A 24,499-nucleotide genomic window follows, 5' to 3' on the forward strand; every position below is an offset into this window, starting at 1 on the left:
GGTTGTGATCGGTCAGAAATGACTTCACAACTAACAACAACAAATTGTGTCCACTTCATTTGAGTGTCAAGATCTAGCTATCACTATCTCATTACCATCTCCCTCCCTCCTCTGAGGTTCAGGGTGGTTTGGATAGAACTTAGCGTACAAGGATCAGTACATATAGTTGTAAACAGTAACACTACAGTGAAGACAATAAAACATGCTGGAACAGTAGAACAATGGGGAACAGTAATTTAAGTACAGTATACTGATGTCCCTGTGGGTTGGGCAAATTGGTGGTGGTTTTTATGGGAGGAGCCAATGGAAGGTGATTTGTTCAGGTTGACCTCAACCAGATGCCTGGTGGAGGAGCTCCCTTTTTCAGGCCCTGCTGAATTGTTCAAGTTCTGTCATGGCCCTGATCTCCTCATTCCACCAGGTTGGGGCCAGGATGGAGAATGCTGTGGCCCTGGTTGAGGTCAAATGAGCTTCCTTGGGGCCAGGGATCACCAGGCAGTTGGAGGTAGCAGATCGTAAATGTCTTTGAGTGGTGTAGGCAGAAAGGCGGTCCATCAGGTACACTTAGTGTTGCTGTGAGGACCTTGGCTGCTGCATTCTGCACCAGCTGTAGTTTCTGGGGGAAGGTTAAGGGCAGGCCCCTATAGAGTGAGTTGTGGAAGTCCAGTCTAGAGATGACCGTCATGTGGATCACTGTGGCTAGATGTTCCAGGGCCAAGTAGGGTGCTAGTAGTTTGGCTTGGCAAATGTGATAGAATGCCAGCCGTGCTACTTTCATGACCTGAGCCTCCATTTAAAGGGAGGCATAGAGAATTATACCCAGGTTCCTGGCAGAGTGAGCCCCTGATAGCTGCAAGGTTGGGTAGGCATGCTTCCTCGCTCAGACCCTTCCTTCCTAACCTCAGGACCTCCGTCTTTGAAGGGTTGAGCTTTAGACGACTCTGCTTGAGAAACCTCGTCACTGCTTCCAGGCAGCTGGCTAGTGCTTCTGGGGGAGAATAAGGGCAACTGCCCATTAGGAGGAAGAGTTGGGTGTCATTGACATATTGGTGACAATGTAGCCCAAACTTCCACACCAGTTGAGCAAGAGGGTGTATAAAGATGTTGAATAGGATTTCTATATTTATATAAATAAAAGCCAAATTATAGTCCACAAAACCCAAAGCTGTTCAAATAAAAAAAAAGATCATAATGCTACGAGGCCCAGGCTGGCTTGACCTCCTCAGATCTTGGAAGCTAAGCAGTGTTGGCTCTGGCCAGTATTTCTAATGGAGACCTCCAAGGAATACCAGCGTCATAATGCAGAGGCAGCCAATGGCAAACCAACTCTAAACTTCTCTTGCCTTGCAAACTCTACAGCAGGGATAGTCAAACTACGGCCCTCCAGATGTCCATGGACTACAATTCCCAGGAGCCCCTGCCAGCGAATGCTGGCAGGGGCTCCTGGGAATTGTAGTCCATGGACATCTGGAGGGCCGCAGTTTGACTACACCTGCTCTACAGGGTAACCGTAAGTCAGCTTTGATTTGACAGCAAAAAAGAAAGATATTTTTAGTGGGGATTACTTTCCCATGCCCTGGAGGTGGAAGAGACATTTAGCCTTTAAAGTGCTACTGATTTCTGTTTTATTTTAGTACAAACAAATAACAGTTTAAATGAAACAGGAAAAATACAACTGTCATTTATTGCAGCACTCTTACCTCAGAGAGAAAGTGTTCCTGCATATAAAGGTTTTGTTCAATGCATATAATATAGAAGATTCAGTTTTCCCACTGTCACAATTTTCAAGCCACTTTGAGACACCTTTGAGTAGATAAGAACCAACTCTTCTTCTTCTCGATAAGAAGTTCTTGAAAATGTTTCTACTGAGACCTAGTCTACTGTGTTACAGAATCAGGCACAGACTCCTAAGAGGATAGAACATTTCCAAGTCAGGAGGGAATTGGGTCATTTTGATATAGGGTGAATCCAGTTCAGCTTCAGGCTGCTTGAGTATTGCCATCATTACTTGTCCATTTTTCAGAATTCAGCTTTTAACTAAACACAAGGTGGGGAACTGTGAGGAATTAAATATTGGGTGGGAAACAAACGATTAGGGATTTTCTCCCCCAGAGTTACATTTTCCCATACAGGCCAACATAGGTGCTTGAGGGTTTGAACAGGCCAAGTTCTTCAGCCACTTCTGTTACCCTTCTCTCTCTTTAACTGACTCTCAACATGGAGAAATTACCAAGCATTTAAAGAAGGCTTAACATCACATTCTTGACTGATCTCAAGGGGGAACATGATTTCTATCTGTTCCACATAATATATTTCTGGTAAGGCCTTGGAGGATGAGTGTGTCTCATGGCTTAAGTGCCACTTAGTGCTTTACACCCACTCAGGGTGGCTGTCCCACCCTTGAGTGCCTCCTCCTCCAAGTGTCTTGCCTGTCTGTCCAGCAGCCAGCCTTTTGTCCCCCACCCCTGACCACCCCCTCCTCCTTCCACTTCCCTCTGAGGCTTAGAGGCTGCAGATCCCTGCTGCATGGGAGCTGCCCCTACCAATGAGTTCCCTGCCTGGGGGCCTCCAGCCTGCAGCTTTTCCAGATTCTAGGGAGAGCCCCCCCCCCAATTTTGCACCCATTGTATTCCAGAATGCAATGGGCTTGGCTCCTAGTATATACAATGCCTACGGAAAATTTCTTGTGACCTACTTGCTTATATAAGTTAAAATTATCCATTAGTATTGTTGCCAATTCTGGGGTCGGGAAATATTTGAGGACTTTGGGAGAGGAGCCATGATTTGGGTGGGGAGGGACCTCAGTGTTTACTGGTGCTATGGAATCCATCATCAAAGCAGCCATTTTCTCCAGAGGAACTGATCTTTTTAGTCTGGAGATGACCTGTAATCCTGGGGGATCCCCAGGTCCCATGTGGGGACTGATATCCCTAATGTGATAGATCTGACTTTACATATCCAAGTTTCTAAGCATGCTAACATTTGCTAAGTTACTATTGAGCTAAAAGCCATCTTACTCATTTACTTATTTAATTCATTTCTTCCTCATTTTTCTCCCAACCTGGAGAAAAAAATAAGTGGATTCTATCTTGCTTTAATTATGAAATGCTTGATAAGATATTTATGCACCATGCAATTTTTACAATGATACAATACAGTAAGTATTTAATTTATTTTTACACACACTATTCAGATTATTTATTATTACTTAATTCAATCCATTTGGATAGTTCTGTATTAATTAACTTCTCTGTAATGGGGGCCTAAAGTGGCTTATTTCATTATATTGCCATTTTCCATTTCATGTTTACAATAATAACAACTCTGCAAGGTAGACCAGGTCAAAAGAAAGGAATTAAGTGAAACAAGGTGATTTTCTTCTTAGCTTCTCAGATAAGGTGTAGTGGTTAAAAACAGTGGCTTCTAATGCAGCATGCCAGGCTTGACCTTGGGCTTGTCACAGCACTGATAGTGCTGTTCTGTCGGGGCAGTATCAGCCTCACCTACCTCACAGGGTGTCTGTTGGGGATAAGAAGAAGGGAAGGTGATTATAAGCTGCTTTGAGACTCTTTTGGGTAATGAAAAGCAGGGTATAAAAACCAAGTCTTTTTATTATACTAAAAGTCTGAGTTTGCTGCAGTGGCTAGAAATCGGGCTGTTTGTGTTCAGGGACTCATTGCCTTTGATGTGGAGAAGCTGAGCTTGATTCTGCCATGTCTTCCTTGCCAGTATTGTAGTTTCTGGCTTTAATCAAAACCCCAAGGCCATTCAAAGCATAGACAGCAAGTTGAACCATATCTAATTATCTGATATGTGTAAACTCTGAAGGCATAAATCTTAGTCACCAGAGCTATGTGTTTTTATAAGATTCCCTGATCCAGGGACAGCTGAAGCAAGCAAAGGCAAGATTGATCTCACAGTGATTTTTATGGATGCTGCACCACACTTCGTAAACTTTGGACCTTTTAAGGAGATTCTGTAAATGACCTCAGTTAATAAGGGTGAAGCGACTTGCTCTTTTACAAATATGTTGCAAAAATCCCCAGCTGTTACAAGTGCATCATAAAAGAGGGGGGGGGGCGATAAAGAAATTAAATCATATGAAAGGTTGTGGGCTAAGTGGGAGAAAAACTGAAAGCGAATGCCTGTCGGTTTCTGGAGGCGTACAAGCAAGAGCAAGGGAACTCTAAAGGCTGACTAGGTGATAAATTAAGAGACGGGAAAGTGAATCATGCTGTAAATATTGGCAGTAACCCTCCCTTCTCTTGCTCTTTGTACTTTATAAAACTGCCTACATGCTTTCTGTGTTCTCAGTATCAGGTGGTGTTGAATGACTTTTTATCTTTAGCCAAGACTCCTTGGAGGACATGCTTGTTCCTAATGATACCCTGAAGATTTTAAAATCCAAATGATGTAAAGGTAGCCATCCATGTAAGCATCATGTTTATGAAGGTGATGTCACTGAACGCTTGCCAACTGCACAGGGGGAACTGCATGTCAAAGAGTGTAGTCACTGGTATGCTTCAGCTCTGAGAAGGGGGAAATATGTGTTGATTTTGTCCCTGGAGAGAGGAAGGCAAATTAATCTGGCCTTGCCAGAAGGGAGAATTGTCCTTTCCGTACATGTTAGAGTAAGAAGTTGGCTGCCAATCACAGTGGGGTCTTATTTCATTCTGTCTCAGAAATTGGCAGTGTCATGCCATCAGCTGCCTTCCTGAAGTGGTCATGGAATTAAACAACTGCACCCTGTTTACTGCAATGTGTGAGTGTCTGCAGGTGGGAAGCAAGGCGACGAGGCTTGCCTAGAAAACCCATGCCGAGAAATAAAATGAGACAGATTTTCCAACCAAGTTGCTACATGGGCAAGCTTATAGGTGCTGTCGTAAGCTCTCCAGGCCTGCTTGTTAAGAGGTTCCCATCAGAATTAAAAATTGCTTTCCTCGGTTGGAGAGCTAGCAATCAAGTGCTTGTTGGCTGGTTAATTTCTCTCCTGAGGCTAAATGGACATCATTTGTTCCTTTTTTTCAAAAATGACCCCCTCCTCCCTAGGTCTGGATACTGAATAAATGAGGTTGCAATTTATTATCAAGTCCTCTACCAATAACACTCCTTCCTGCTTTTTCCCCCTTCCTCCAAGCTTGCAAGATTGGATACTACAAGGCCCTCTTGACAGATGTTGCCTGTGCTAAATGCCCGCCTCACAGCTTCTCCATCTGGGACGGCGCTACCTCTTGCACCTGCGACCCAGGCTTTTTTCGAGCAGAAAACGATGCTGCCTCCATGCCCTGCACTCGTAAGTCAGAGTCCTTTATTTATTAATTTCACTTCCCTTCTTCCTCTTGCTGCCGCAATAATTTATACATGAAACATTCCCTGGAGATGTACATCCTGCTATGAAAAGTGTCTTGTTGGTGACAGGAACATTCAGTTACAATTCCCTTTTAAACAAGTCTACACAACATGTCAATACCAGGTCCCCTCTCCTGGTAGACAATGGAGGGGGGGGGGGAGAAATGAAGTTTGCAATTATGTGGCAGTATGTAGGTCAGCTGAGAGAATAAGAGGCTATGCTTTCACTTTTTATCTTATTTTCGCTTTGGTATCTGTATTGTAGAAGAGGCTCATAGCTACACTGTAGTGGCATGATGAGGAGCAATAGAAACCACGCATTTCTGAGATTTAATTCAAAGCATTAGAGGGAACATGTTCTGAAGAAAACAGTCATGGAAACGCTGATTTGTGCAGCTCTAGCAGTAGATTTCCTTTGCAATTGGACTTTTCAAACAGTGTGACATTTTTGAAGATTAGTAGTTAGGAAAATGAAAGTGGTGCTTCAGCTAACTCCAAATGGGCCTTGTTGCCTTTTGCACACTAGTCATGGGCTGACAGACAAAGGGGGCTTTGACTCTAGAAAGGTTATACCTCCAAAATCTTGTTGGCTTCTAAGGTGCTACTGGGTGCAAATCTATGTGTTGACTGGTCTTGTTGAATGTTTTACTGAGGTAGTGAGTGAGCTGCAAGCCCTGCGGGAGCTCCCATCATTCACAGGGCCTGCAAAATGGAGCTCATCCACCAGGTCTATGGTTGAGGCTGTGGTCGGCGAGGAAGACCAATGCCCCCCCCCCCCCAGTGTGAGTAGCAGACTGAGTGCTTGACCTCCTTCCTCGCCCTCTGGTATTAGGGATGGGGGGGGGGTGTTCCGCCATGTTCGTAATCTTTATGTCTATTAATGGGGGGTTTATATCAGACATTGTAACCCACCACAAGCCGTCTTCAGAAGTGGCAGGAAATAAATTGAATCATAATAGTAATAACAGTAATGATGATGATAATAATAGTAATAATAGTAATAATAATAATATACTTATAGGATGTGTCACAGTATCTTTTGGACATTTTCCTTGTGTTCACAAGATCACATCCACACTGCAGATTGTCATCAGAACATAATACTTACCTGTGTATTTACCTCATTTACACCCTGCCCTTTTCCTCAGTGGAGGCCCAAAAATCACTTACCGTACATTGTTCTCCACTTCTCCATTTTATCCTCACAACAGCCCTATGAGGTTGATTAGGCTTACAGAATAGAGTTTTAAACCCAAGTCCCCAAGATCTGACTCTGGCATTCTAATCAGTAATAATGTTTGCCTGACTCATTTGTTGGTGTACTAGTGAATATCAAGAGAGGTTTGGAGTTATATTGACAAGAGCTGAATTAAATTTGAACACAATTCTTACTATGATTGGCTTTGAAGAAGAACTAGTTCTGGACATTAAAATAGTTCAGAAAGAAATAGAACTGGGTGGCCCTGTCTAGAAGTGGTGACAGCAAACATATTGACCCGTTGCCTCCTCCAGTGCTGATTGAATCCGTGACAGAGTAGGGATTTGAATATGAATCACACAGATCCTAGTTCAACACTAACAACTATGTTACACTGCTTCTCACACCACTTGGTTGACTTAGCCATGTAAATAACTTTTAAAACAGCTCCTGTTTGACTTGATGCAGTTTCAGTGTGGATTTTTTCAGTTTATTACAGACAGTCTGCAAATGTACCAGTTCTTTCTTAAGTGTTATACCAGAGTATTATTTAGTTGCTAGAAGTCACTGGCTTCTCAAAACACTCCATAAGCCAAAGTCCATGATGTTAAATGCCACAGGGCAAGGCTTGCTGTGAAATCAATCTTTTGTTATCTATTTGAGGCAAAGGTTAAGAATTCATTATAGGGACTGTTTAAATTTTTGTAATCCACACAGCAACTAGTGTTATCTTGTGCCTTTTTTTTTTAACTTTCTTTTTTATGACAATGCCAAAAACTGGTATATGATTCAGTTATTGCTTGCTGGTATATTTTATTGATTAGTCTGCAAATATTCTTCCCACGTTTCAGTCAATAGCGCATGAGGTCCATGTTCAAGAGAGATTTTTTCCCTCTCCCCTCTTTGTGCTTTATCAATGCAACAAACCCTATGTCAATGTCTGATTTAGACAATAAGCTCTGGTTCTTTAACAGAAATTGCAAGCAGCACTTTGCCAGTATAGAAAGAAATTCCTTGAACATTCAGTTCCTCTAATTTTTTTCAATTTACTGACCAATCCTTGAATGATACAGTTAGCAATTGTACTATGTATCTGGCTTTCCCCAAGTGCTAGAGTTGCCAAGTTTCAGGTGGGGACTGGAGATCACCCAGAATTACAAATAAATTTCAAATGACAGAGATCAGTTCCATTGGAGAAAATAGCTACTTTGAAGGGTGGAATCTGGAACATTAGACACCCTGAGGTCCCTCTCCCTCCAGCCCCCATCTTATCCTTAAATAGGTGTTTCCAAGGCAGGACCTGGCAATCCTAAGTGGAACTGAAACTCCATGTCATTTATTTGCTTGTCTGCATACCTGTCACCTCCTCCCCCCCCCCCCACTTTGCTGATAGAAATATTTTGTCATATTAGTGGTTTCAGTGCTGAGAAACTGAACAATGTTTCTCTTGCAGAGTAGGAACCGCAGAAAAACCTGCTGGGTTTAGATAAAATCATTGAGAATTATTGCATTGGATCAATAACATACCCGTTAGCAAAAATAAAATTCAGATCAATTATGAATTCATCTACAATATTTGCTTTCCAGACTGCAAATTAACAACACCAATTTTTGAGGCCTTACATTTCTAACTGGAGCTTGCTGGAGCTAACAGTGACTTACTGGTTGGAGGCTAATCAGGTTATCTGTTTTCTTCTTTCTCCCTTCATGAGAAAATACATTGAACTTGACATTTGTGCATTTAGTTCACAAATGATGGCCAGAATGTTATTGTTCAGTTGCCCAGATCAAAGGCAGATTCCCATTTCTCCCTCTTAGATCTAAACAATCATATATATTACATATAATGTCTAATTTGGCCCCTAGATCCGGATCCCCATTTCCCATTTACCCTGGCATCTCTTTAAAAAAAATCACTCATTTTTTGCAGACAGTTTAATTACAGTATCAACACATACATGAGCCAGCTAGGTATAGTGGTTAAGAGCAGTGGCCTCTAATCTGGAGACTTGGGTTTGATTTCCCACTCCTCCACATGCAGTCAGCAGGGGGACATTGAGCAAGTCACAGTCCTGTCAGAGTTGAGCAGTTCTGTCAGAGCTCTCAGCTCCACCTACCTCACAGAGTTTTCATTGTGGGGAGAGAAAGGAAAGGCAATTATAAGCTGCTTTGAGACTCCTTGGGGCAGTAAAAAGTAGGTTATAAAACCCACTCTTCTTCTTGATTTTCATTCTGATTTTTTCACAGTTGTCAACCCTTAGATTTTCCACTGGACTGGAAAATTCTTAAAGCCAAGTAAAACATCATTTGCCCAGTTCCATATCCCCATTCAACATATCTGCTTATCTACAGTAGCTTTTATCATGAGAGGCTTGCTTCCTGTTGTGGCAACAGCTGTGTCGAGAGCTTTTATTTACATGGTAATTTTTACTGGTTCTTAAAAGGTCTTTGGATGCCACTTCATGATTTTAATTTGGATGTCTGCAGCAAACTGCCCATCAAGAAGCTGGTATTTTGCCAGGGTTTCCTGGCTGGCTCTTAGAACCCTAATAAGATTTGTCAGATCCTCTGCAATCAATAAGAGGGCTTATTCTGCTCCTTTTGTGATTCATGAGTAGTCCTGGCTATCTCAGAGAGGTGCAGTGTCGAGACAATAAAGTTATGAGATCGGAAGGCTTCTTGTTTGGAGGTAAATTCTACAAGACCATTAGGGCAGCCTCATAAGTTGACTAGAAGGAATCCTTTCTGACTGTCATCCTAGCCATTTACTAGGGAGATTTTCCCAAACTGGGGAAAATATACTTCCCATTCTATGTTACCTTTTTTAAAATAAGAGGGAGACACCTCTAGGGCTTAAAGGCTGGCCTTTGTAAACCATGAAGAAGAAGAATGGTTCTTATCTGCCGCTTTTCTCTACCCAAAGGAGGCTCAAAGTGGCTTACAATCACCTTCCCTTTCCTCTCCCCACAACAGACACCCTGTGAGGTGGGTGAGGCTGAGAGAGCCCTGATATCACTTCTCAGTCAGAACAGTTTTATCAGTGCCGTGGTGAGCCCCAGGTCTCCCAGCTGGCTGCACGTGGGGGAGTGCAGAATCGAACCCGACTTGACTTGCCAGATTAGAAGTCCACACTTCTAACCACCTCACCAAACTGGCTCATGTTTTTAAGCTTCAGCTGTGCCTACTCAGTGTGTGCTGATTCCTTTTAGCACCTACAGTTTCTTTTTACCTCAGAAGATCCCCTCCTTATCCATATCCAATTTCTTTTTGATTTTTTGGTTATCAAATTACAGCTTACTTATGGTGACCCTGTAGGGTTTTCAAGGCTAGAGATGTTCAGGGATGGTTTACTTCACCTGCTTTATGACCTACTATTCCTTGGAGGTCTACTATACAAATGCTAGCCAGTGCCAGCATTTCCTTGTTTCTATAATCTGATGAGATCTTGCAGACTTGGGTTGTCCATGTCCATACAGAGCATTACGTGTCGTATAGAGTATGCTCTTAGCAGTATTTGGAATGTTTGTGGCATCTAACTTGTAACTACAGTTCAAGATGTTTGCAACTTTTGTAATAGTTCTTGACTTTAGCACTTGTTGGCTGAAGTGCTAGTGATTAGGGTGAACTAGGGAATTACTGCCTTGTGTGAATGTGAAGGAGCTGCAGCTGAAGCAAGCTTTTTCTCCTCCTTTGGGCAGGACACAGTGTCTCTGTAGATAGGGCCAACAGTGAAGTGCTAGAAACCTCTACTAAGCCATATTGCCCTATCTGTGCACAGTACAAATCAAGTGGAATGATTCTGATACATCAAGACAATTGGAGACAAAGAAGCCAACTTCTGGAAGGTAACACTGTAGATGGGAAGCACCTGGTGAAAACAAGGTGCCTGTCTGCTGATGCAATTTAGCAAAGTGTGGGAGTGGGACAAGAGGTGAAAATGTTGCCAGCCCCATAAAATAAGAGAAGGGAGAACAAAGAGAGCTCCATTTTAATCACCTCTTGTCCCACTCCCACACTCTCTTACCTGAGTAGTTACCTTGCACACCACTCAGGCATGAGCAATCTGAATTTTAAGTGATGGTGTAAGTTTGTCTGGCCTGAGAGGTCTTAAATGCTTTCAGTAAAGCATCATTTCATTTTAAGGGAACCTTGACTGGGGCTGTCTGTCTCTTCACTGCTGGGTTTGGACCTGGTGGTAGTGGAATGCACCATCAAGTCACAGCTGGCTTATAGGGACCCTGTGGATTTTTCATGGCAAGAGATGTTCAGAGGTGGTTTGCTGTTGCTTGCCTCCACATCACAGCCCTCGGAGGTATTATTTGGAGGTCTCCCATCAAAATACCAACCAGATCCAACCCCTCCTAGCTTCTGAGATGTTACAACAAAATGGGGCTAGCCTGGCCTATCCCAGTCTGGGCTGAGTTTGAACCTTCGAGCTTATAATTCTAATGCAGAATGTGATCAACCCTGGAATAGATGGCAAAAGGCCACAGGTGCTATTAGAATCTCGACAAAGTCTTATAGTCCATTTTTTAAAATTAGGAGGAAGTCTTTTAGTTAATTACAAATTAAAAATTGTATTACCTAGTTCCATTGACAGGCAGACCAGATGTCCACATATTACAAAAACAATTAGAATAGCTTGGAGCATTAGAATCTCCTGTTAGAATGTCTGGTTGATTTGATATGCTTGGGGAATGTCTGTGTAGAACAATTTTGCACCCAGTGTTCTGGGTACAATTCAGAAATTACTAAATACAGAGTCCTTTACACCAGGGGTCCCCAACCCCCGGTCCGCAGCCTGGTACCGGGCCGCAAAGGCCATAGTACCGGGCCGCCAGCGGCCGCACCTGCCTCCCCCCTGCAGCGAGAGGGGGGAAAGAGGCAGGCGCGGCAGCCGGAACGACAGTGATGCAATCACACACGCGCGCGAAGCTGCCGCGCATGCGCGTCTGCACCCCTGCTGGCGAAAACGTGCATGTGTGACAACTCTGCACATGCGCGTTAGCACCACCTGTGGTGAAAACATGCGCGTGTTTATGCGCAGCTGTGGCAGCCGGGCCGCTGGCTCTCCCCCACCCCCGGAGGCGGTCCCTGACCACAAGAAGATTGAGGACCGCTACTTTATACTACTGTGAATTCTGACCTGGTATGTGCTTGCTCTGATTCAATCTTTTACTACTATAAAATGCTTTCCATTTATTATTACTAGTTGCAAAATTTATATGCTGTGTTTCTGCCCAACCAGCATTAAACATAATTTTTAAAAATGATAAAACAGTTTAAATCAAAATCATGTTGTATGTTAAAAACACACTAGTAAATAAACCATTTTAAAGGTTGTTGGTACTCTGCTGAAATGTGTTGGCTGGAGCAAGCCTGGAGGGACTCCCTGGGACTTGTTTGCACATGCACAGGCAGGAGGATGGGGCTACGATCCTGGCATATGCAGATAGCCCATTTCTTAGCCATTTTTTTAAATCCATGAGACTTGTATTAACTTTCAGATAAAGGTTTCCATCCGAAGGAGGCTCAAAGCAGCTTACATTCACCTTCCCTTTCTTCTCCCCACAACAGACATCCTGTGAGGTGGGTGAGTCTGAGAGATCCATGATATTACTGCTCTGTCAGAACAGCTTTATCAGTGCCATGGCAAGCCCAAGGTCACCCAGGTGGAGGAGTACAGAATCAAACTTGACATGCCAGATTAGAAGTCTGCACTCCTCACCACTACACCAAACTGGCCCAAATCTCAAGCTGGTAGATCTCAAGTGGGGATATCTATAGCTTTATTCTACTGTGTTCTATCTAGCACTCCTTGCTGCTACCATATATGCTTGATAACCTGGACCTCGGATTCATTATTTCTGAATTTTAAAAGACTCCGCTCTAAATTAAGAATTACCCTTCTTCCCCAACACACCAAAGATAGAGATAACTTTGGATGTTTCATTTATCAGGGTTATTCAGAACCAGCAAGGTGTTGTCTTGCTTTCTGTGTGTAAATTGAAAACTGTGAGTCAAATTAGGGTTTCATATGAGAGATGTGCTGTTTCTTATACCTTGCTTTTCATTACCCGAAGGAGTACTAAAACGATTTACAAACATCTTTCCTTTCCTCTCCTCACAACAGACATCCCATAGGTAGGTGGGGCAGAGATAGCTGTAACATAACTGATGTGAGGATAGCTCTAAAAGAACTAAGACTAGCCCAGGGTCACCTAGCTGGCTGCATGTGGAGGAGTGGGGAATCAAAGCTGGACCCCCAGATAAGAGTCCACTGCTCTTTAACCAAGCTGTCTCTCAATTATGTAGATTCAGATACCACCATAAGACCAATTGGAGGAGGGTGTATCTTTAATTGTATTGATTATAAAAAGCAAAAGCATACAGTTGAGTAACCACTGACTAACAATAACTAAGCAAAATAGAATAAAATAAGCAATGACTGCTATCATATGCAGAGACTTTCCTTTATAATTTTAAAGAGGAAGGCAGAGGACATTGAAAGTTTCATATTTTTGTTCAGACAAAATTCATCTTTTCCTTTCTGCTTTCCATTCCATTGACAATGCTTTCTCACAGACTAGATCCCTACTATGTTCTCCAAGTATGTGTACTCACAATGAACTACAGTGACCATTCTGCTGTTATTTAGAGCAGAATTACCAGAATCTTAGAAAATTCTTCCAGTCTCCATTGTCCTGAGGCAGCTTCCAGGTGTATCCTTTTGCTTTCTTTTTCATTTTGGGCTGTATCAACAGGGGCATCACATCAAAATCACAAGATGTCATAGTCCCATTGTATACGGCACTGGTCAGACCACACCTGGAGTACTGTGTGCAGTTCTGGAGGCCTCACTTCAAGAAGGACGTAGATAAAATTGAAAGAGTACAGAGGAGAGTGACGAGGATGATCTGGGGCCAAGGGACCAAGCCCTATGAAGATAGGTTGAGGGACTTGGGAATGTTCAGCCTGGAGAAAAGGAGGTTGAGAGGGGACATGATAGCCCTTTTTAAGTATTTGAAAGGTTGTCATTTGGAGGAGGGCAGGATGCTGTTCCCATTGGCTGCAGAGGAAAGGACACGCAGTAATGGGTTTAAACTACAAGTACAATGATATAGGCTAGATATCAGGAAAAAGATTTTCACAGTCAGAGTAGTTCAGCAGTGGAATAGGCTGCCTAAGGAGGTGGTGAGTTTCCCCTCACTGGCAGTCTTCAAGCAAAGGTTGGATGCACACTTTTCTTGGATGCTTTAGGATGCTTAGGGCTGATCCTGCATTGAGCAGGGGGTTGGACTAGATGGCCTGTATGGCCCCTTCCAACTCTATGATTCTATTATTCTATGATTCATCTGTTATCATATGAATTACTATGCTTGTTACCTGTGTACATTGGAATTTAGAAGGAATGCAGGGGGGGAAACCTGCTTCAATCTTTGGACTACCAGGAAAGGTGATTTTACATTAGTGTGTGGGAGTGCACAGAGTGCAAATCTAACATTCACCTTGTAAAATTGCACAGAAGCCTGAGGTAAAGTGAGGTATTTCTGAGGTATTTCCTCACACAGGCTCTTTCACTAGCTCATGACTCTAGCAAGCAAATCATATGTAATCTCTTGAAGTGCATGAGATTAGAGTTTCTGTATCAATACTATTGAGTACATTGATTTTCATATCCTGATCAGACGTGATAGTTTCTAACTGGGAAGTATCTGGCAGCCATTTTCAACAGTGGGATGGATGCTAGGAGTCTTCTGATGATGCTTTTGATGAGATTTTATACCTTTTTGGTTATTCTCATTTCTGCTTCTTAGGAAGAGAAAAGCAGAACAAAATGGATTCTGAATCCTGTTGTGCTTCTAGTGACAAATGTCCAGATAGCTCTGATTTGGGGGCAGGTTTCTCTCAGTTTCTGGTTATAACAGACCTTTGTGTCACTTTTCCTAATGGAGTCTGACTAAAGGCTTTCCAAAGCAGGAAGCTCCCAATCATGCCCCATATAGGAGGGAAGGAGGGATGGTGGGAGGTTAGGAAAAAAAACACAGTAGGCTGTAACAGTAGGGTGTAACAGTAGGCTGCATCAGAGTAATACAACATCACTGGTTTATCATGCCCTCTGAATACAGCCCGCAGGTATGATATGATGATGGAGGAAATGCTTCCCTCCAAATAAGAGCTTATGCTTGTGAGGTCTTTTGGAGCAAGCTTTGACCAAAGTGAATTTTTCTATGCAGCCAGTCTTTTCTGTTTCTGTCTTTATAAAGCTACAATTCTCACAGATTTCCTTGTTTAGGAGCAAGGTAAAGTGTAGCACAGACACCAAGACAGCTTTGAGGCAGATGTACTGTAAAGTTTCTGGTATAATCAAAGCTGCTGTTTGAAAAGGCCTATAATAATGGGGACCTAAACAATGTTTGGGTCTCCCAATTTGTCTTGATGCTTCTGAATTCTTCTAGTCTACTTTCCAGACAGAATTATGTCAGAAGTATTCTGACAGTCTGTTTGTATATATGAAGATATTTTGGCATTTGTGAGTGAATGTGAGGGAGACAAGAAGAGTAGCTGTACAGTGCTGTGAGTTGTTGCTGACATGCTAAATCCCCTTTTTGAATTCTGTGTATTTTCAAAACTCATTGAGAGGTTTGTCTGGTCCTGTGTTACGGAAAACATAGCATAGTGAGCATATTTTAAAAGGGAAAAGGGCTCCCAGGACAGCATGCAGCAAGTGGTACTTTCTACAGAAGTGGTGGTATGCCTTTGAAATGTCTTCCTTCCTCAGCTCTCTTAAAAGGCTCTTTTGGCATCTGAAAACTGTAAGGCCATCAAACAAATTAGACAAAGGCACTTATTTAGGTGTGTGGTTCTTCATCTTCTTTTTTTAAAAAAAACAACAACTGCTGAAGTGGAACTCTCCAGGTTGGCCTAACATTTTTTAATGTATACAGGGGGAGATAGAGAAGAATAAAAACAAACAGAGGGTCTTTTAAGCTGATTTCAGTTCTCCTTACCAGTTGGCTAAACCAGGTGGTAAACCCAATTCCTTACTGCTGACAGCAATAATAATCAAGCACCTTCTTTGTTCATTATGCTCTCTTTAACCCCAGTAGTCTCATTCAGCCTTGAATTTAGTAATCGCTCAGTGTGACGGCCGCCTAATGAAGAAATAAAACGTAGAATCTGAGACCCACTCTTCTAGCAAAAACATACACTCTGCTCCATTGGCTTGTAAAATCAGGTTTCTGCTCACTATTAAGCCAGGTGAAAAAGTAACATTGGGTAATTTAGGGGAATACACCTGGAGTGGACAGAAAATTGTTCTCTTTCCAGTTTTGTTAGGAGGAAGGTGTTTTTGTTGCTAATTATTCATTGTAATTATTAACATTAGCAGATCTCTTTTTGTATATCATTGTTCCTTAATAGTGATTCATTTAACAGTAATAGGTACCCACCGTGGTTTTGCATCTTTGCTGTCTGGGCCAGAGAGGTTGATTTCAATAGCATTCTCCTTCAACTCTGGAGGAAAGAGAGCTAGAAACCTTTTTTCCCTCTCCCCATTTTATACAATCCCCATGACAAATTATGAAAATTGCACATTGAATTTTTATGCACTGGTAAAAAATGCACTGCATACCTCCTATGAATTACTAAAATGGCTAGAATAAAAAAATTGGCTCAAGACTACCTTTATAAAGAATGCGAAATCTTATGAGACCAGTTCAATCACTAGCATTGTTTTATTTGTCAGTTGCTCAATTTTTTGAAGGCTCTTATTTATTTTATTTAGTTATTGTGTACATTGTTCACAATAAAATCTTATAATAAAATTCCCAAAACTTGCCCGAATAAAATTAACATAAGAATAGAATACAATAAGACACAATAAACAAGATGGAGGTACAACTGAAATATCTCTCCAGCCTCCAATACAGTCAATTTGTTGGGCTGGAGTGGCTACAGTTATGGATCCCAGCAGGGTAGTTATATAGGTCTAATACACAAGAACCAGGGGGGAGGGGTGTTTGAAATTCCCCCATACTCATCGCGCCCAGCTTCAACCAAACGCCTGGTGGAAGAGCTCCATTTTGCAGGCCCTGCAGAACCTTGAGCTCTGACAGGGCCTACAGCTCTTATATATGGAACTCTGTGTGGTAGGCATAGTATGGTCTTTAAGGTACTTCCATGTGTAATTATCAAAAGAGAATATTAAGGCTGATAGGTTACTGGTATATGTTGTGGGCCTGACAACTCGAAAAGGTTGTGCCTTACCAGGCACTGAAAAAGCAAGAGTGCCTTACTTTGGATGGAAAGGGGACAATTAGGGGTGAAAATCCCAAGGGATTAAGTTGCCCTGGGGGCCCAAGGAGCTGAACAAGGTCCTGCTAAAAAATAGTAATTATTCCAAATATATTTGTGTGTGTTCTTCTTAATATTTTTTGTGGGGCTGAGAGATAAAGAAAATTATGCATAGGGGCGTGTGCTGTCTTTTGACAGTTCAGTTTATAACCCTGAAGACTTTTCCATTCTTGTAGATTCTGTGGGACATAATCCCAACAGTGATCCATTGGTAAACGTATTCATCATTACAAAGCAGTGACCATGGATGGGCTGGAGAGGCTCTGTTTATGTAATGAATGCTGCATAGCAATGAAATAAATTGTCAGGTAGTGGCCTCAGCAAGCAGAGTGTTCCTGGGTCATTCATGTGGGCATTATTATTCATCATTTAATGAGTAAATGGGGCCTTCCCAACTCGCTCTTGGGTCAGCGGTTGGTAATGAGGGCCCGCCTGAACAGTTTGTGGACAGCTGCATACTTTGGCAGAGAAAATAGCTGGAGTGATAGCATTAAAAAGAAAAAAATGTGTTTTAGGTGGAGTTGTCATTCTGGATATGCCAAGTAGCTGGCTTGCTGACCTGGTCACACATTCTTGAATGAAGAATGAGTTAAAAATTTAGTTCATAAATTATATATTGCATTGAAGAGCAGCATATACAAATGTCAAACCTTTGCTCTCCCCTTCCACTCCCCTACCAAACAATGTACCTTTTTGAAATTTCAATTTTGGTGCAAATTCTTCCTTAGAAAGAACACTTTTTGTGTTTCACTTCAGTAAATGACACTGAATAATTTATTTCATTTTATTTTATTTATTATACTTGCAGCTCAGGGCAGTTTGTTTTCTTGAGGAATTCAGACAAAGAGCAATTGATTGATATTACACATTCAATGTGACTAAAGCAGCTGCCTTTAAGATATTTCTTTTTTACAGATAAAGAATTTAAGCCAACAAGACCAGACTTTTAAAAATAGACCTGTGCTTTCTTTAGAAACTTCTATTTCCACTTCAGATTATCATAAAATAGAAAGGCCTCATTTTCAACTACAAGCATCACATAGATTATCTTTGCATTCACCCCTTATAATTGAATTTAGCCCACTGCTGTATTTTCTCCAAAAAGTATATTGTTTTTAGATTACCATTTCAGCCCTATTATTCAAAACCTCTGCTTCTAATGCTCTCTGACAGTTATCAACATAATGAAGCATAATGAAATGATGAGCAATCTACAGAAGAGACTCAACATGGATTTCACCAGTGCTGTGTCACTGTTGTAAAATGCAGACGGAAATAGTATTGTCCTTCTCTTGTTTTCAAGGACAAGAGCTAGATAAAGGTCTGAATGTTTTATACCCTTACAGTTGTGTTTCAGAATTCAGGTTGTTGTCCACTTGAAACCTTCCAAGGTTGTGCTCCGAGCTGTATTTTTCCTAGAATGTGGTTTCAGCTGTATTCAGAATCTGCATGAAGTTTCCCACTATATGTAAATAATTGTTTATACAGAAAACAGTTTGTAGGTCAGGATCCCATGGCAGTTTGCATTTTTGCATGAATAAATGAGCATAGATTTTGTTTTTCCTCTTTAAGTAGTGTTTTATTTCTGTATCAAGAAAGACTATAATTTCAAGGTCACTGGATGATGTACAAAGAGACAGAACAGAATATTGCTATGATAGGAATTGTACTAATTCTGAGAAGATAAAGTTCATCATAGACTCACAGAGTTGGAAGGGACATCCATGGTCATCTAGTTCAAACCCTGCTGAATGCAGGAAACTCACAACTACCTGCCCACCCACAGTGACCCCAGTTCCATGCCCAGCTGATGCCCTCCCTTTCTGAGGCTGAAATCTTACCAGGTGTTTGGAGAGAGAACAGTTTAGATGCAGTGCCATTGAAGAGGAGTGGACCACGGTTTTTTGGTGCCCTAGGTCAGTGGTCCCCAATCTTTTTATCACCGGGGACCACTCAACGCCGGGGACCACTCACTGGGGACCACTCAATGCCTTTTACTGAGGCCCGGTGACGGGGGTAGTTTACTCCTCTACTCTCAACCACTGCCCTAGTGCTCTCTGATCGCTATGGTAATGTTTAAACATCCCTTCAAAATAAGATACAGACATGCCACAACAATGAAGTGTGTTGTAAAGGGCTGGGGGGATGAAGTAAAGGGACGGGGGAGGAGAAGGGGTCCTTCGGGGCCCACCTCCAATTAGTCGAAGGACCACATGTGGTCCGCGGCCCACAGGTTGGGGATCGCTGCCCTAGGTGAACTTCCACTTTGCCCCCCCCCCAAAAAAAATTCAATACAGAAAAGAAAGTGAGAAGTCTAGAAAGAAGATTTTACTTAATAGGCATTCAGAATGAACAATTAAAGAGAAAATAGGTATGCTTTTCTGAAGCCCTCCCTGTTTCATCATGACAACCGTAAAAGACTAGAGTCAATTGATATGGGAATTCTGGAAAGCTTTTGATGCCTTTTGATCCCTTCAAGCCACCACTGCAGTATGGTTGTCTGGAAACACCAGAGCATAAATGTCTATGGGGTTATGGGAGTTGTACCCCTCCAGCAATAGCCCCTTGTGGTGCAAGGTGGTAAGGCAGCCAACATGCTGTCTGAAGCTCTGACCATGAGGCTGGGAGTTCAATCCCAGCAGCCGGATCAAGGTTGACTCAGCCTTCTATCCTTCCGAGGTTGGTAAAATGAGTACCCAGCTTTCTGGGGGGTAAAATGGTAATAACTGGGAAAGGGAATTGTAAGCCACCCTGTATTGAGTCTGCCAAGAAAACGCTAGAAGATGTCACCCCAAGGGTCAGACATGCACAGGGGATACAGGGGATACCTTTACCTTTTACCCCTCTAGCAGCCCTAATGCATGTGCCAGGAACAGGGCAGATATGAGTAATGGGGGGAAAGTGGATTGCAGAAAGGAAGCAGGAGGAAGGGAAAGAGGATCGAACGGTGGATAGGTAGCAGTCTATAAATCTCCAGGATGAAAGGCAGATGAGAGAGAAGAGCCTCTCCCTACCTTTTTAGTACCCCTCAAAGTCAGGAACCTTAGATTGTCAGCTATGCTTGCCTAGTGATTGAAATGTCCTTGCTGTTGAATGCAAATCTGTAGGGTAGCTATTGTATTCCCAAGTACTTTTTAATATGAATTTTGCTTCACCTTTGCATGAGATAGCTAACATTTTTACTTCTCCTACTGGTTTGTTTTTAAGATTAGTTCAATAAACAGAAATTATTTGCTGAAGCTTTTCCAATCATTTCCACGTTGAGAAAAGTTGGTATTAATTTCTGCTGTTAATTTCTGCTTTGACCAGGAGAATGCTAGATATTCTATATGTAATTTTTTTTCATTATACCCACTCAAAGCTAAGTAAAATCAGCAATCCTAGGGGAGGAGATGTTGACAATGAGATATGGAAAGAAAATAGATTTCTTTGGAGACACAATATATAATATACAGAAAACACAGATTCACAAAATTATACAGTCCACACAAATGGATTCTTGGATTCCAAAAAGTTCTTCAGAATGAAGACACACTTCCTGTACCAAACTATCCATGCCTTTAAAAGCCTTCAAACATAAAATTCCCACCAGCACAACCTTTTCTAACAAACTTTCCTAATGCAGATCCAAAAAGGAAGACTCAGGGGAGCAATATAAAGTTATGTCCACTTGTAAAATCTGCAGTTTATTTAATGCTGCAGGTGCTGAAGGTAGCACTATATATTAAAGGACAAAAAGATGTTTCTATAGCGTGTTACAATAGGACACATTGAGATTTTATTGTGCAGTTCACATAGCCATGGCATTTGAGTGCCTTTGAATGAGATCTTTAAACCTTACTATGAATTAGGAAGCCAAAATGTCTTTTGGCAGGTTGGTGTGAAGGATTCTGTGCCAGGAAAAATGACAAAGAAACTTGTAAAAACAAAAGGGAGTCGTGTGTAAAAGATTTATTACAGCTTCATGGGACTTATGCTCATGGGGTAGAAAATTCCTTTTGGTTTGCTAGGACTCCGAAATGAATAACTTAGTTTCCATAGAGAACTATTCTTTAAAGTGTCACCACCATCACCACTCTCTCAGTAGCTAGTTGGGGGTTATTTGGGATAGCTTAGTAGGCAGCAGAGGTTAAATGAAGCCACATTAGTGGACAGAGCATCTTCTCCTGGTCTCTTGCAGAAATCTGGTGCCATACAATGTTGTGCTAAGCAAACATTTCAGAACTATTCCCATACTTTTGGCTATGAAACATGACAAGGACATTATTGATAGCGTTGAAGTTACATATTTTACGTACTTCAGTGACAAAAACTAAAGTATGTAAATCCTGGCCTGACCTCAGAAATGGCTTCAAATTAATGGGAGGGTAGGTCCATGAATGGCTACTAGACACTGAATAAAAGGAGCCTCCACATAAAGAGGCACTAAACTTCTGAGCATGAGTGCTAGGTGGCAACATTGTTAGAATCCCTTGGCATCTATGGCTTGCGCTTTGTGGCCCTCTGGGATATCCAGTGGCCACTGTGTTGATGCTGGACTAGATGCATGACAGGTCAGATCCAGCAGGGCTTCCTAATGTGCTTATTAACAAGTTAAAATGTTGGGTAACTAGACAACAAGGCACTGTTTAAAAAAAAAACCCTGTTGGGTCCAATGTAATAGATTTGTGGATATTCAGAACAAAGAAAATAGCAGGTGATAGGTATTTCAAGTGTTTTGCTGTTTTTAGTTGACTTTAGCCCCTGACCATTGTGAAAGCACATAGCCCCGAATTATAAATGTCTAAGATTTGCCTTGTTGCTAAAGAAGTAAGGGTCACTCACAGTGGCAAAGATTATGTAAACGTGCCTGCAGCAATAACGGAGCTCACCCCAACTGCTGAAAGAAAGCAATTAGAGGCAGCAACATATACAGCTGTTAAAGGAAAACCATGGCATTCTCTCAAAAGTCAGCCATACATATCTGTTCTGTTTACTCAGCCTTATAACCTGTCTTTCAGTGGGAGAGAGATTAACAATGAAAAGTATATCTGTACAGCTTCACAGCTTTCGGCTCTGAAACGTGATTGAAACATTGACAGCCCTGAGGTTACAAGTGATTAATGAAGCTTTATAAGAAGGAGTCCAGAGGGGAAGTGGACCTCTTGCAGAAAGATGATCAGATGCTAGGGGAGCCAAACTGAAGTAAATAATTAGCAAGTGTTGGAGGAAATGGTAATGATTGGAGGAAATGCTCACAGAGATGCAAATGACTGGAGTAGATGCACCACTTAATTTTGTCAACACAACTTTTCAGATGGAGTTCCGATTGCATTTCCCTAAACACAATATTTTTTTCAGTGGTATGTATTTCCTTTAATCATAAGTTCACAAAAAGGCTCAGGTTGCATCAGCATAAGATAGCTACCTTGCTTGAAGGTAAACATGTATGGATCTAGTTAGTGCTTTGATAGGAGATTACTCCGCTCCCAATAACGATGGCAACATCTTTATATAGGAATATTTAGCCAGGAATATTTTCTTGACAAGAATGTTTCCCATGTTTGAGCAATTCTGTGCCATCCTGTTAATGGGTCGCTGTAGGTATAAACAAATGGAAAATTAAGTAATTTCTTTGAGAACCACTTACTTCTACATTCCAGGCAAATTTAGCTTGTAGGAGCTGTAACATAAATTTTGAATTGATTATAGGTTTTTAAAGAATTCCTTTTTGAAATGGAGTTTATTTTATCCTTTCTTGTTTTCTTTACTGTGCTCCCTCCGTACCCCGTTTTGCATGTAAGCTCTGATTTTTGAACATCCGGTTTAGCAGAAAAAATTTGACCACAGCATTTTACACAACAGATAATGTGCGTCTTGTTACATATTTAACCATTAAAGGAAATGATATCTGTTGATTTACTTCCAAGGGTCTATCCTGCAAATAGTTTCTATGCCCTATGGAATACTCCAATGGTGATTTACTGTCTGGACAGTGTCATAGCACTGATGTAAATCTGATTCTTCGTAACAGTTTCCTTTTGGATTGCAATAAATGTTGGCTGGTTTTGCCTGTTAGATCATCCCTATTATCATTCATTAGGTTTTCCCTTTTGTAAAGTCTTATTCTGGTAAATTGCTTAGAGATGTTGGCAAGAGCCTGAGTATAACCAATGTCTTTTTAATATTGTTGCACTGAAAGTATTATCTCACAGGGCATAAAGGATGACTGTTCATGGGACCCATTAAATACCTCATGTCATCAGGATCTACTTATCCAGTTGAAGGAATACTTATAGGCTATACCATCCTCCAGGTGGTAACTGGAGAGCTCTTAGGATTATGAATGATCTTCAAGTGACAGCAATGAGTTTCCCTGGAGAAAATAGCTGATTTGGAAGGTGAACTCTATGGCTGAATGCACTCTGTCCCGAAACCATGCCTTCCTGGCCTCCTAACCGCCGAAATATCCAGAAAAGTCTCAACCCACAACGTGCAACTCTTAAGACTAGATCAGTAGTATTCATATTCCGGCTTCTAATGTTAAACTCTGAGAAGGCATGTCTATCTTTTACATCTTAAGGCAACATATTTTTTTATCAAGAAGAATCTTCCACATCTTTGGAATTGATCATCACAATCTTGATTAAACATATGTTGCCAAAGTTTAAATAAAAGTACTTTATCAATCCTTTCAAAGAAAAATATGTCTGGGCATTTTTTTGGTACTTGAAATCTCAGAAAACCATATCTGCCTATACCAGCAGTTCTCAACCGCCGTAGCTCCAATACCCCTACAGCAGGGGTGGTGGCGGTGGCACACGTGCACGCATCACCGCTGCTCCTGCTCACCATGGCACTGGCCTCCTCCATGCTGCCTCGGTGAGCTCTGAGGTGACATGGACGAGGCCAGCGCCATGACCCTGGGAAAAGGCCAAATGACCCCCTGAGGGGTTGCAACCCCTGGGTTGAGAACCACTGGCCTACTGCATGAGGACAGTATGAAAGCTATGCTGTATGTGAAGGTTCTCAGAATTTCCAATTCCATGTTGTAGTCCTTCACTAATCTTCTGCCAAACTTCTGAATTTCTGTTAAAAATCAGAATTAGGAATGGAAGAATTCTTCTGGAAAAATTAATCCTGAATTTTGCACCTGCATTCCAGACAACTCTGCTTTTATTATTTTATTAATCTAACATGTGGTTAAAGGTGATGTCCTGTGTGCACTGTCTGCACTTCAGATGATCCAAAATAAGATCAGGCGTATAAAAACTGGAACAAAAAGACCACATGGAATATTGCCTAACGTTTTACTATCTTTCATCTTTCTCTTGGCTCTGGTTATCAGGCAAATACATAGAATAACCTCATTTCTTCCCTTAATAGCAACCAACATTTGCACAAATTTTGTCATCTACACAGACATATATATCTATATATCTTTAATGGCTGACAGATTATCATCCACCATCTGATTGTGCACACTCAATGCTTTTTCCATGATTTTCTCAAAATCCGCTCAGCCTGTAATGTGATAAAAATATTGTTCATCATAGCAACAGCTGGTTTTAATTTCATTTCCTAGACAGGGTACAGAAGTTCTCTATTACATAAGAA

The 24,499-nt window shown here is 41.6% G+C and overlaps 1 protein-coding gene across 1 annotated transcript in view; it reads left to right on the forward strand.

Annotated features, from left to right (window-relative positions):
* EPHA4 (EPH receptor A4) overlaps positions 1-24,499 on the forward strand; it is a 188,261-nt gene that overhangs the window by 63,918 nt on the left and 99,844 nt on the right. Inside the window, exon 4 of the mRNA XM_077348926.1 lies at positions 5,138-5,293. Coding sequence (XP_077205041.1) covers positions 5,138-5,293 — 156 coding nt within the window. The remainder of the gene's footprint in view (positions 1-5,137; positions 5,294-24,499) is intronic.

Source organism: Paroedura picta, chromosome 8, assembly GCF_049243985.1.
Source record: "Paroedura picta isolate Pp20150507F chromosome 8, Ppicta_v3.0, whole genome shotgun sequence".
Classification (NCBI taxonomy): domain Eukaryota; kingdom Metazoa; phylum Chordata; class Lepidosauria; order Squamata; family Gekkonidae; genus Paroedura; species Paroedura picta.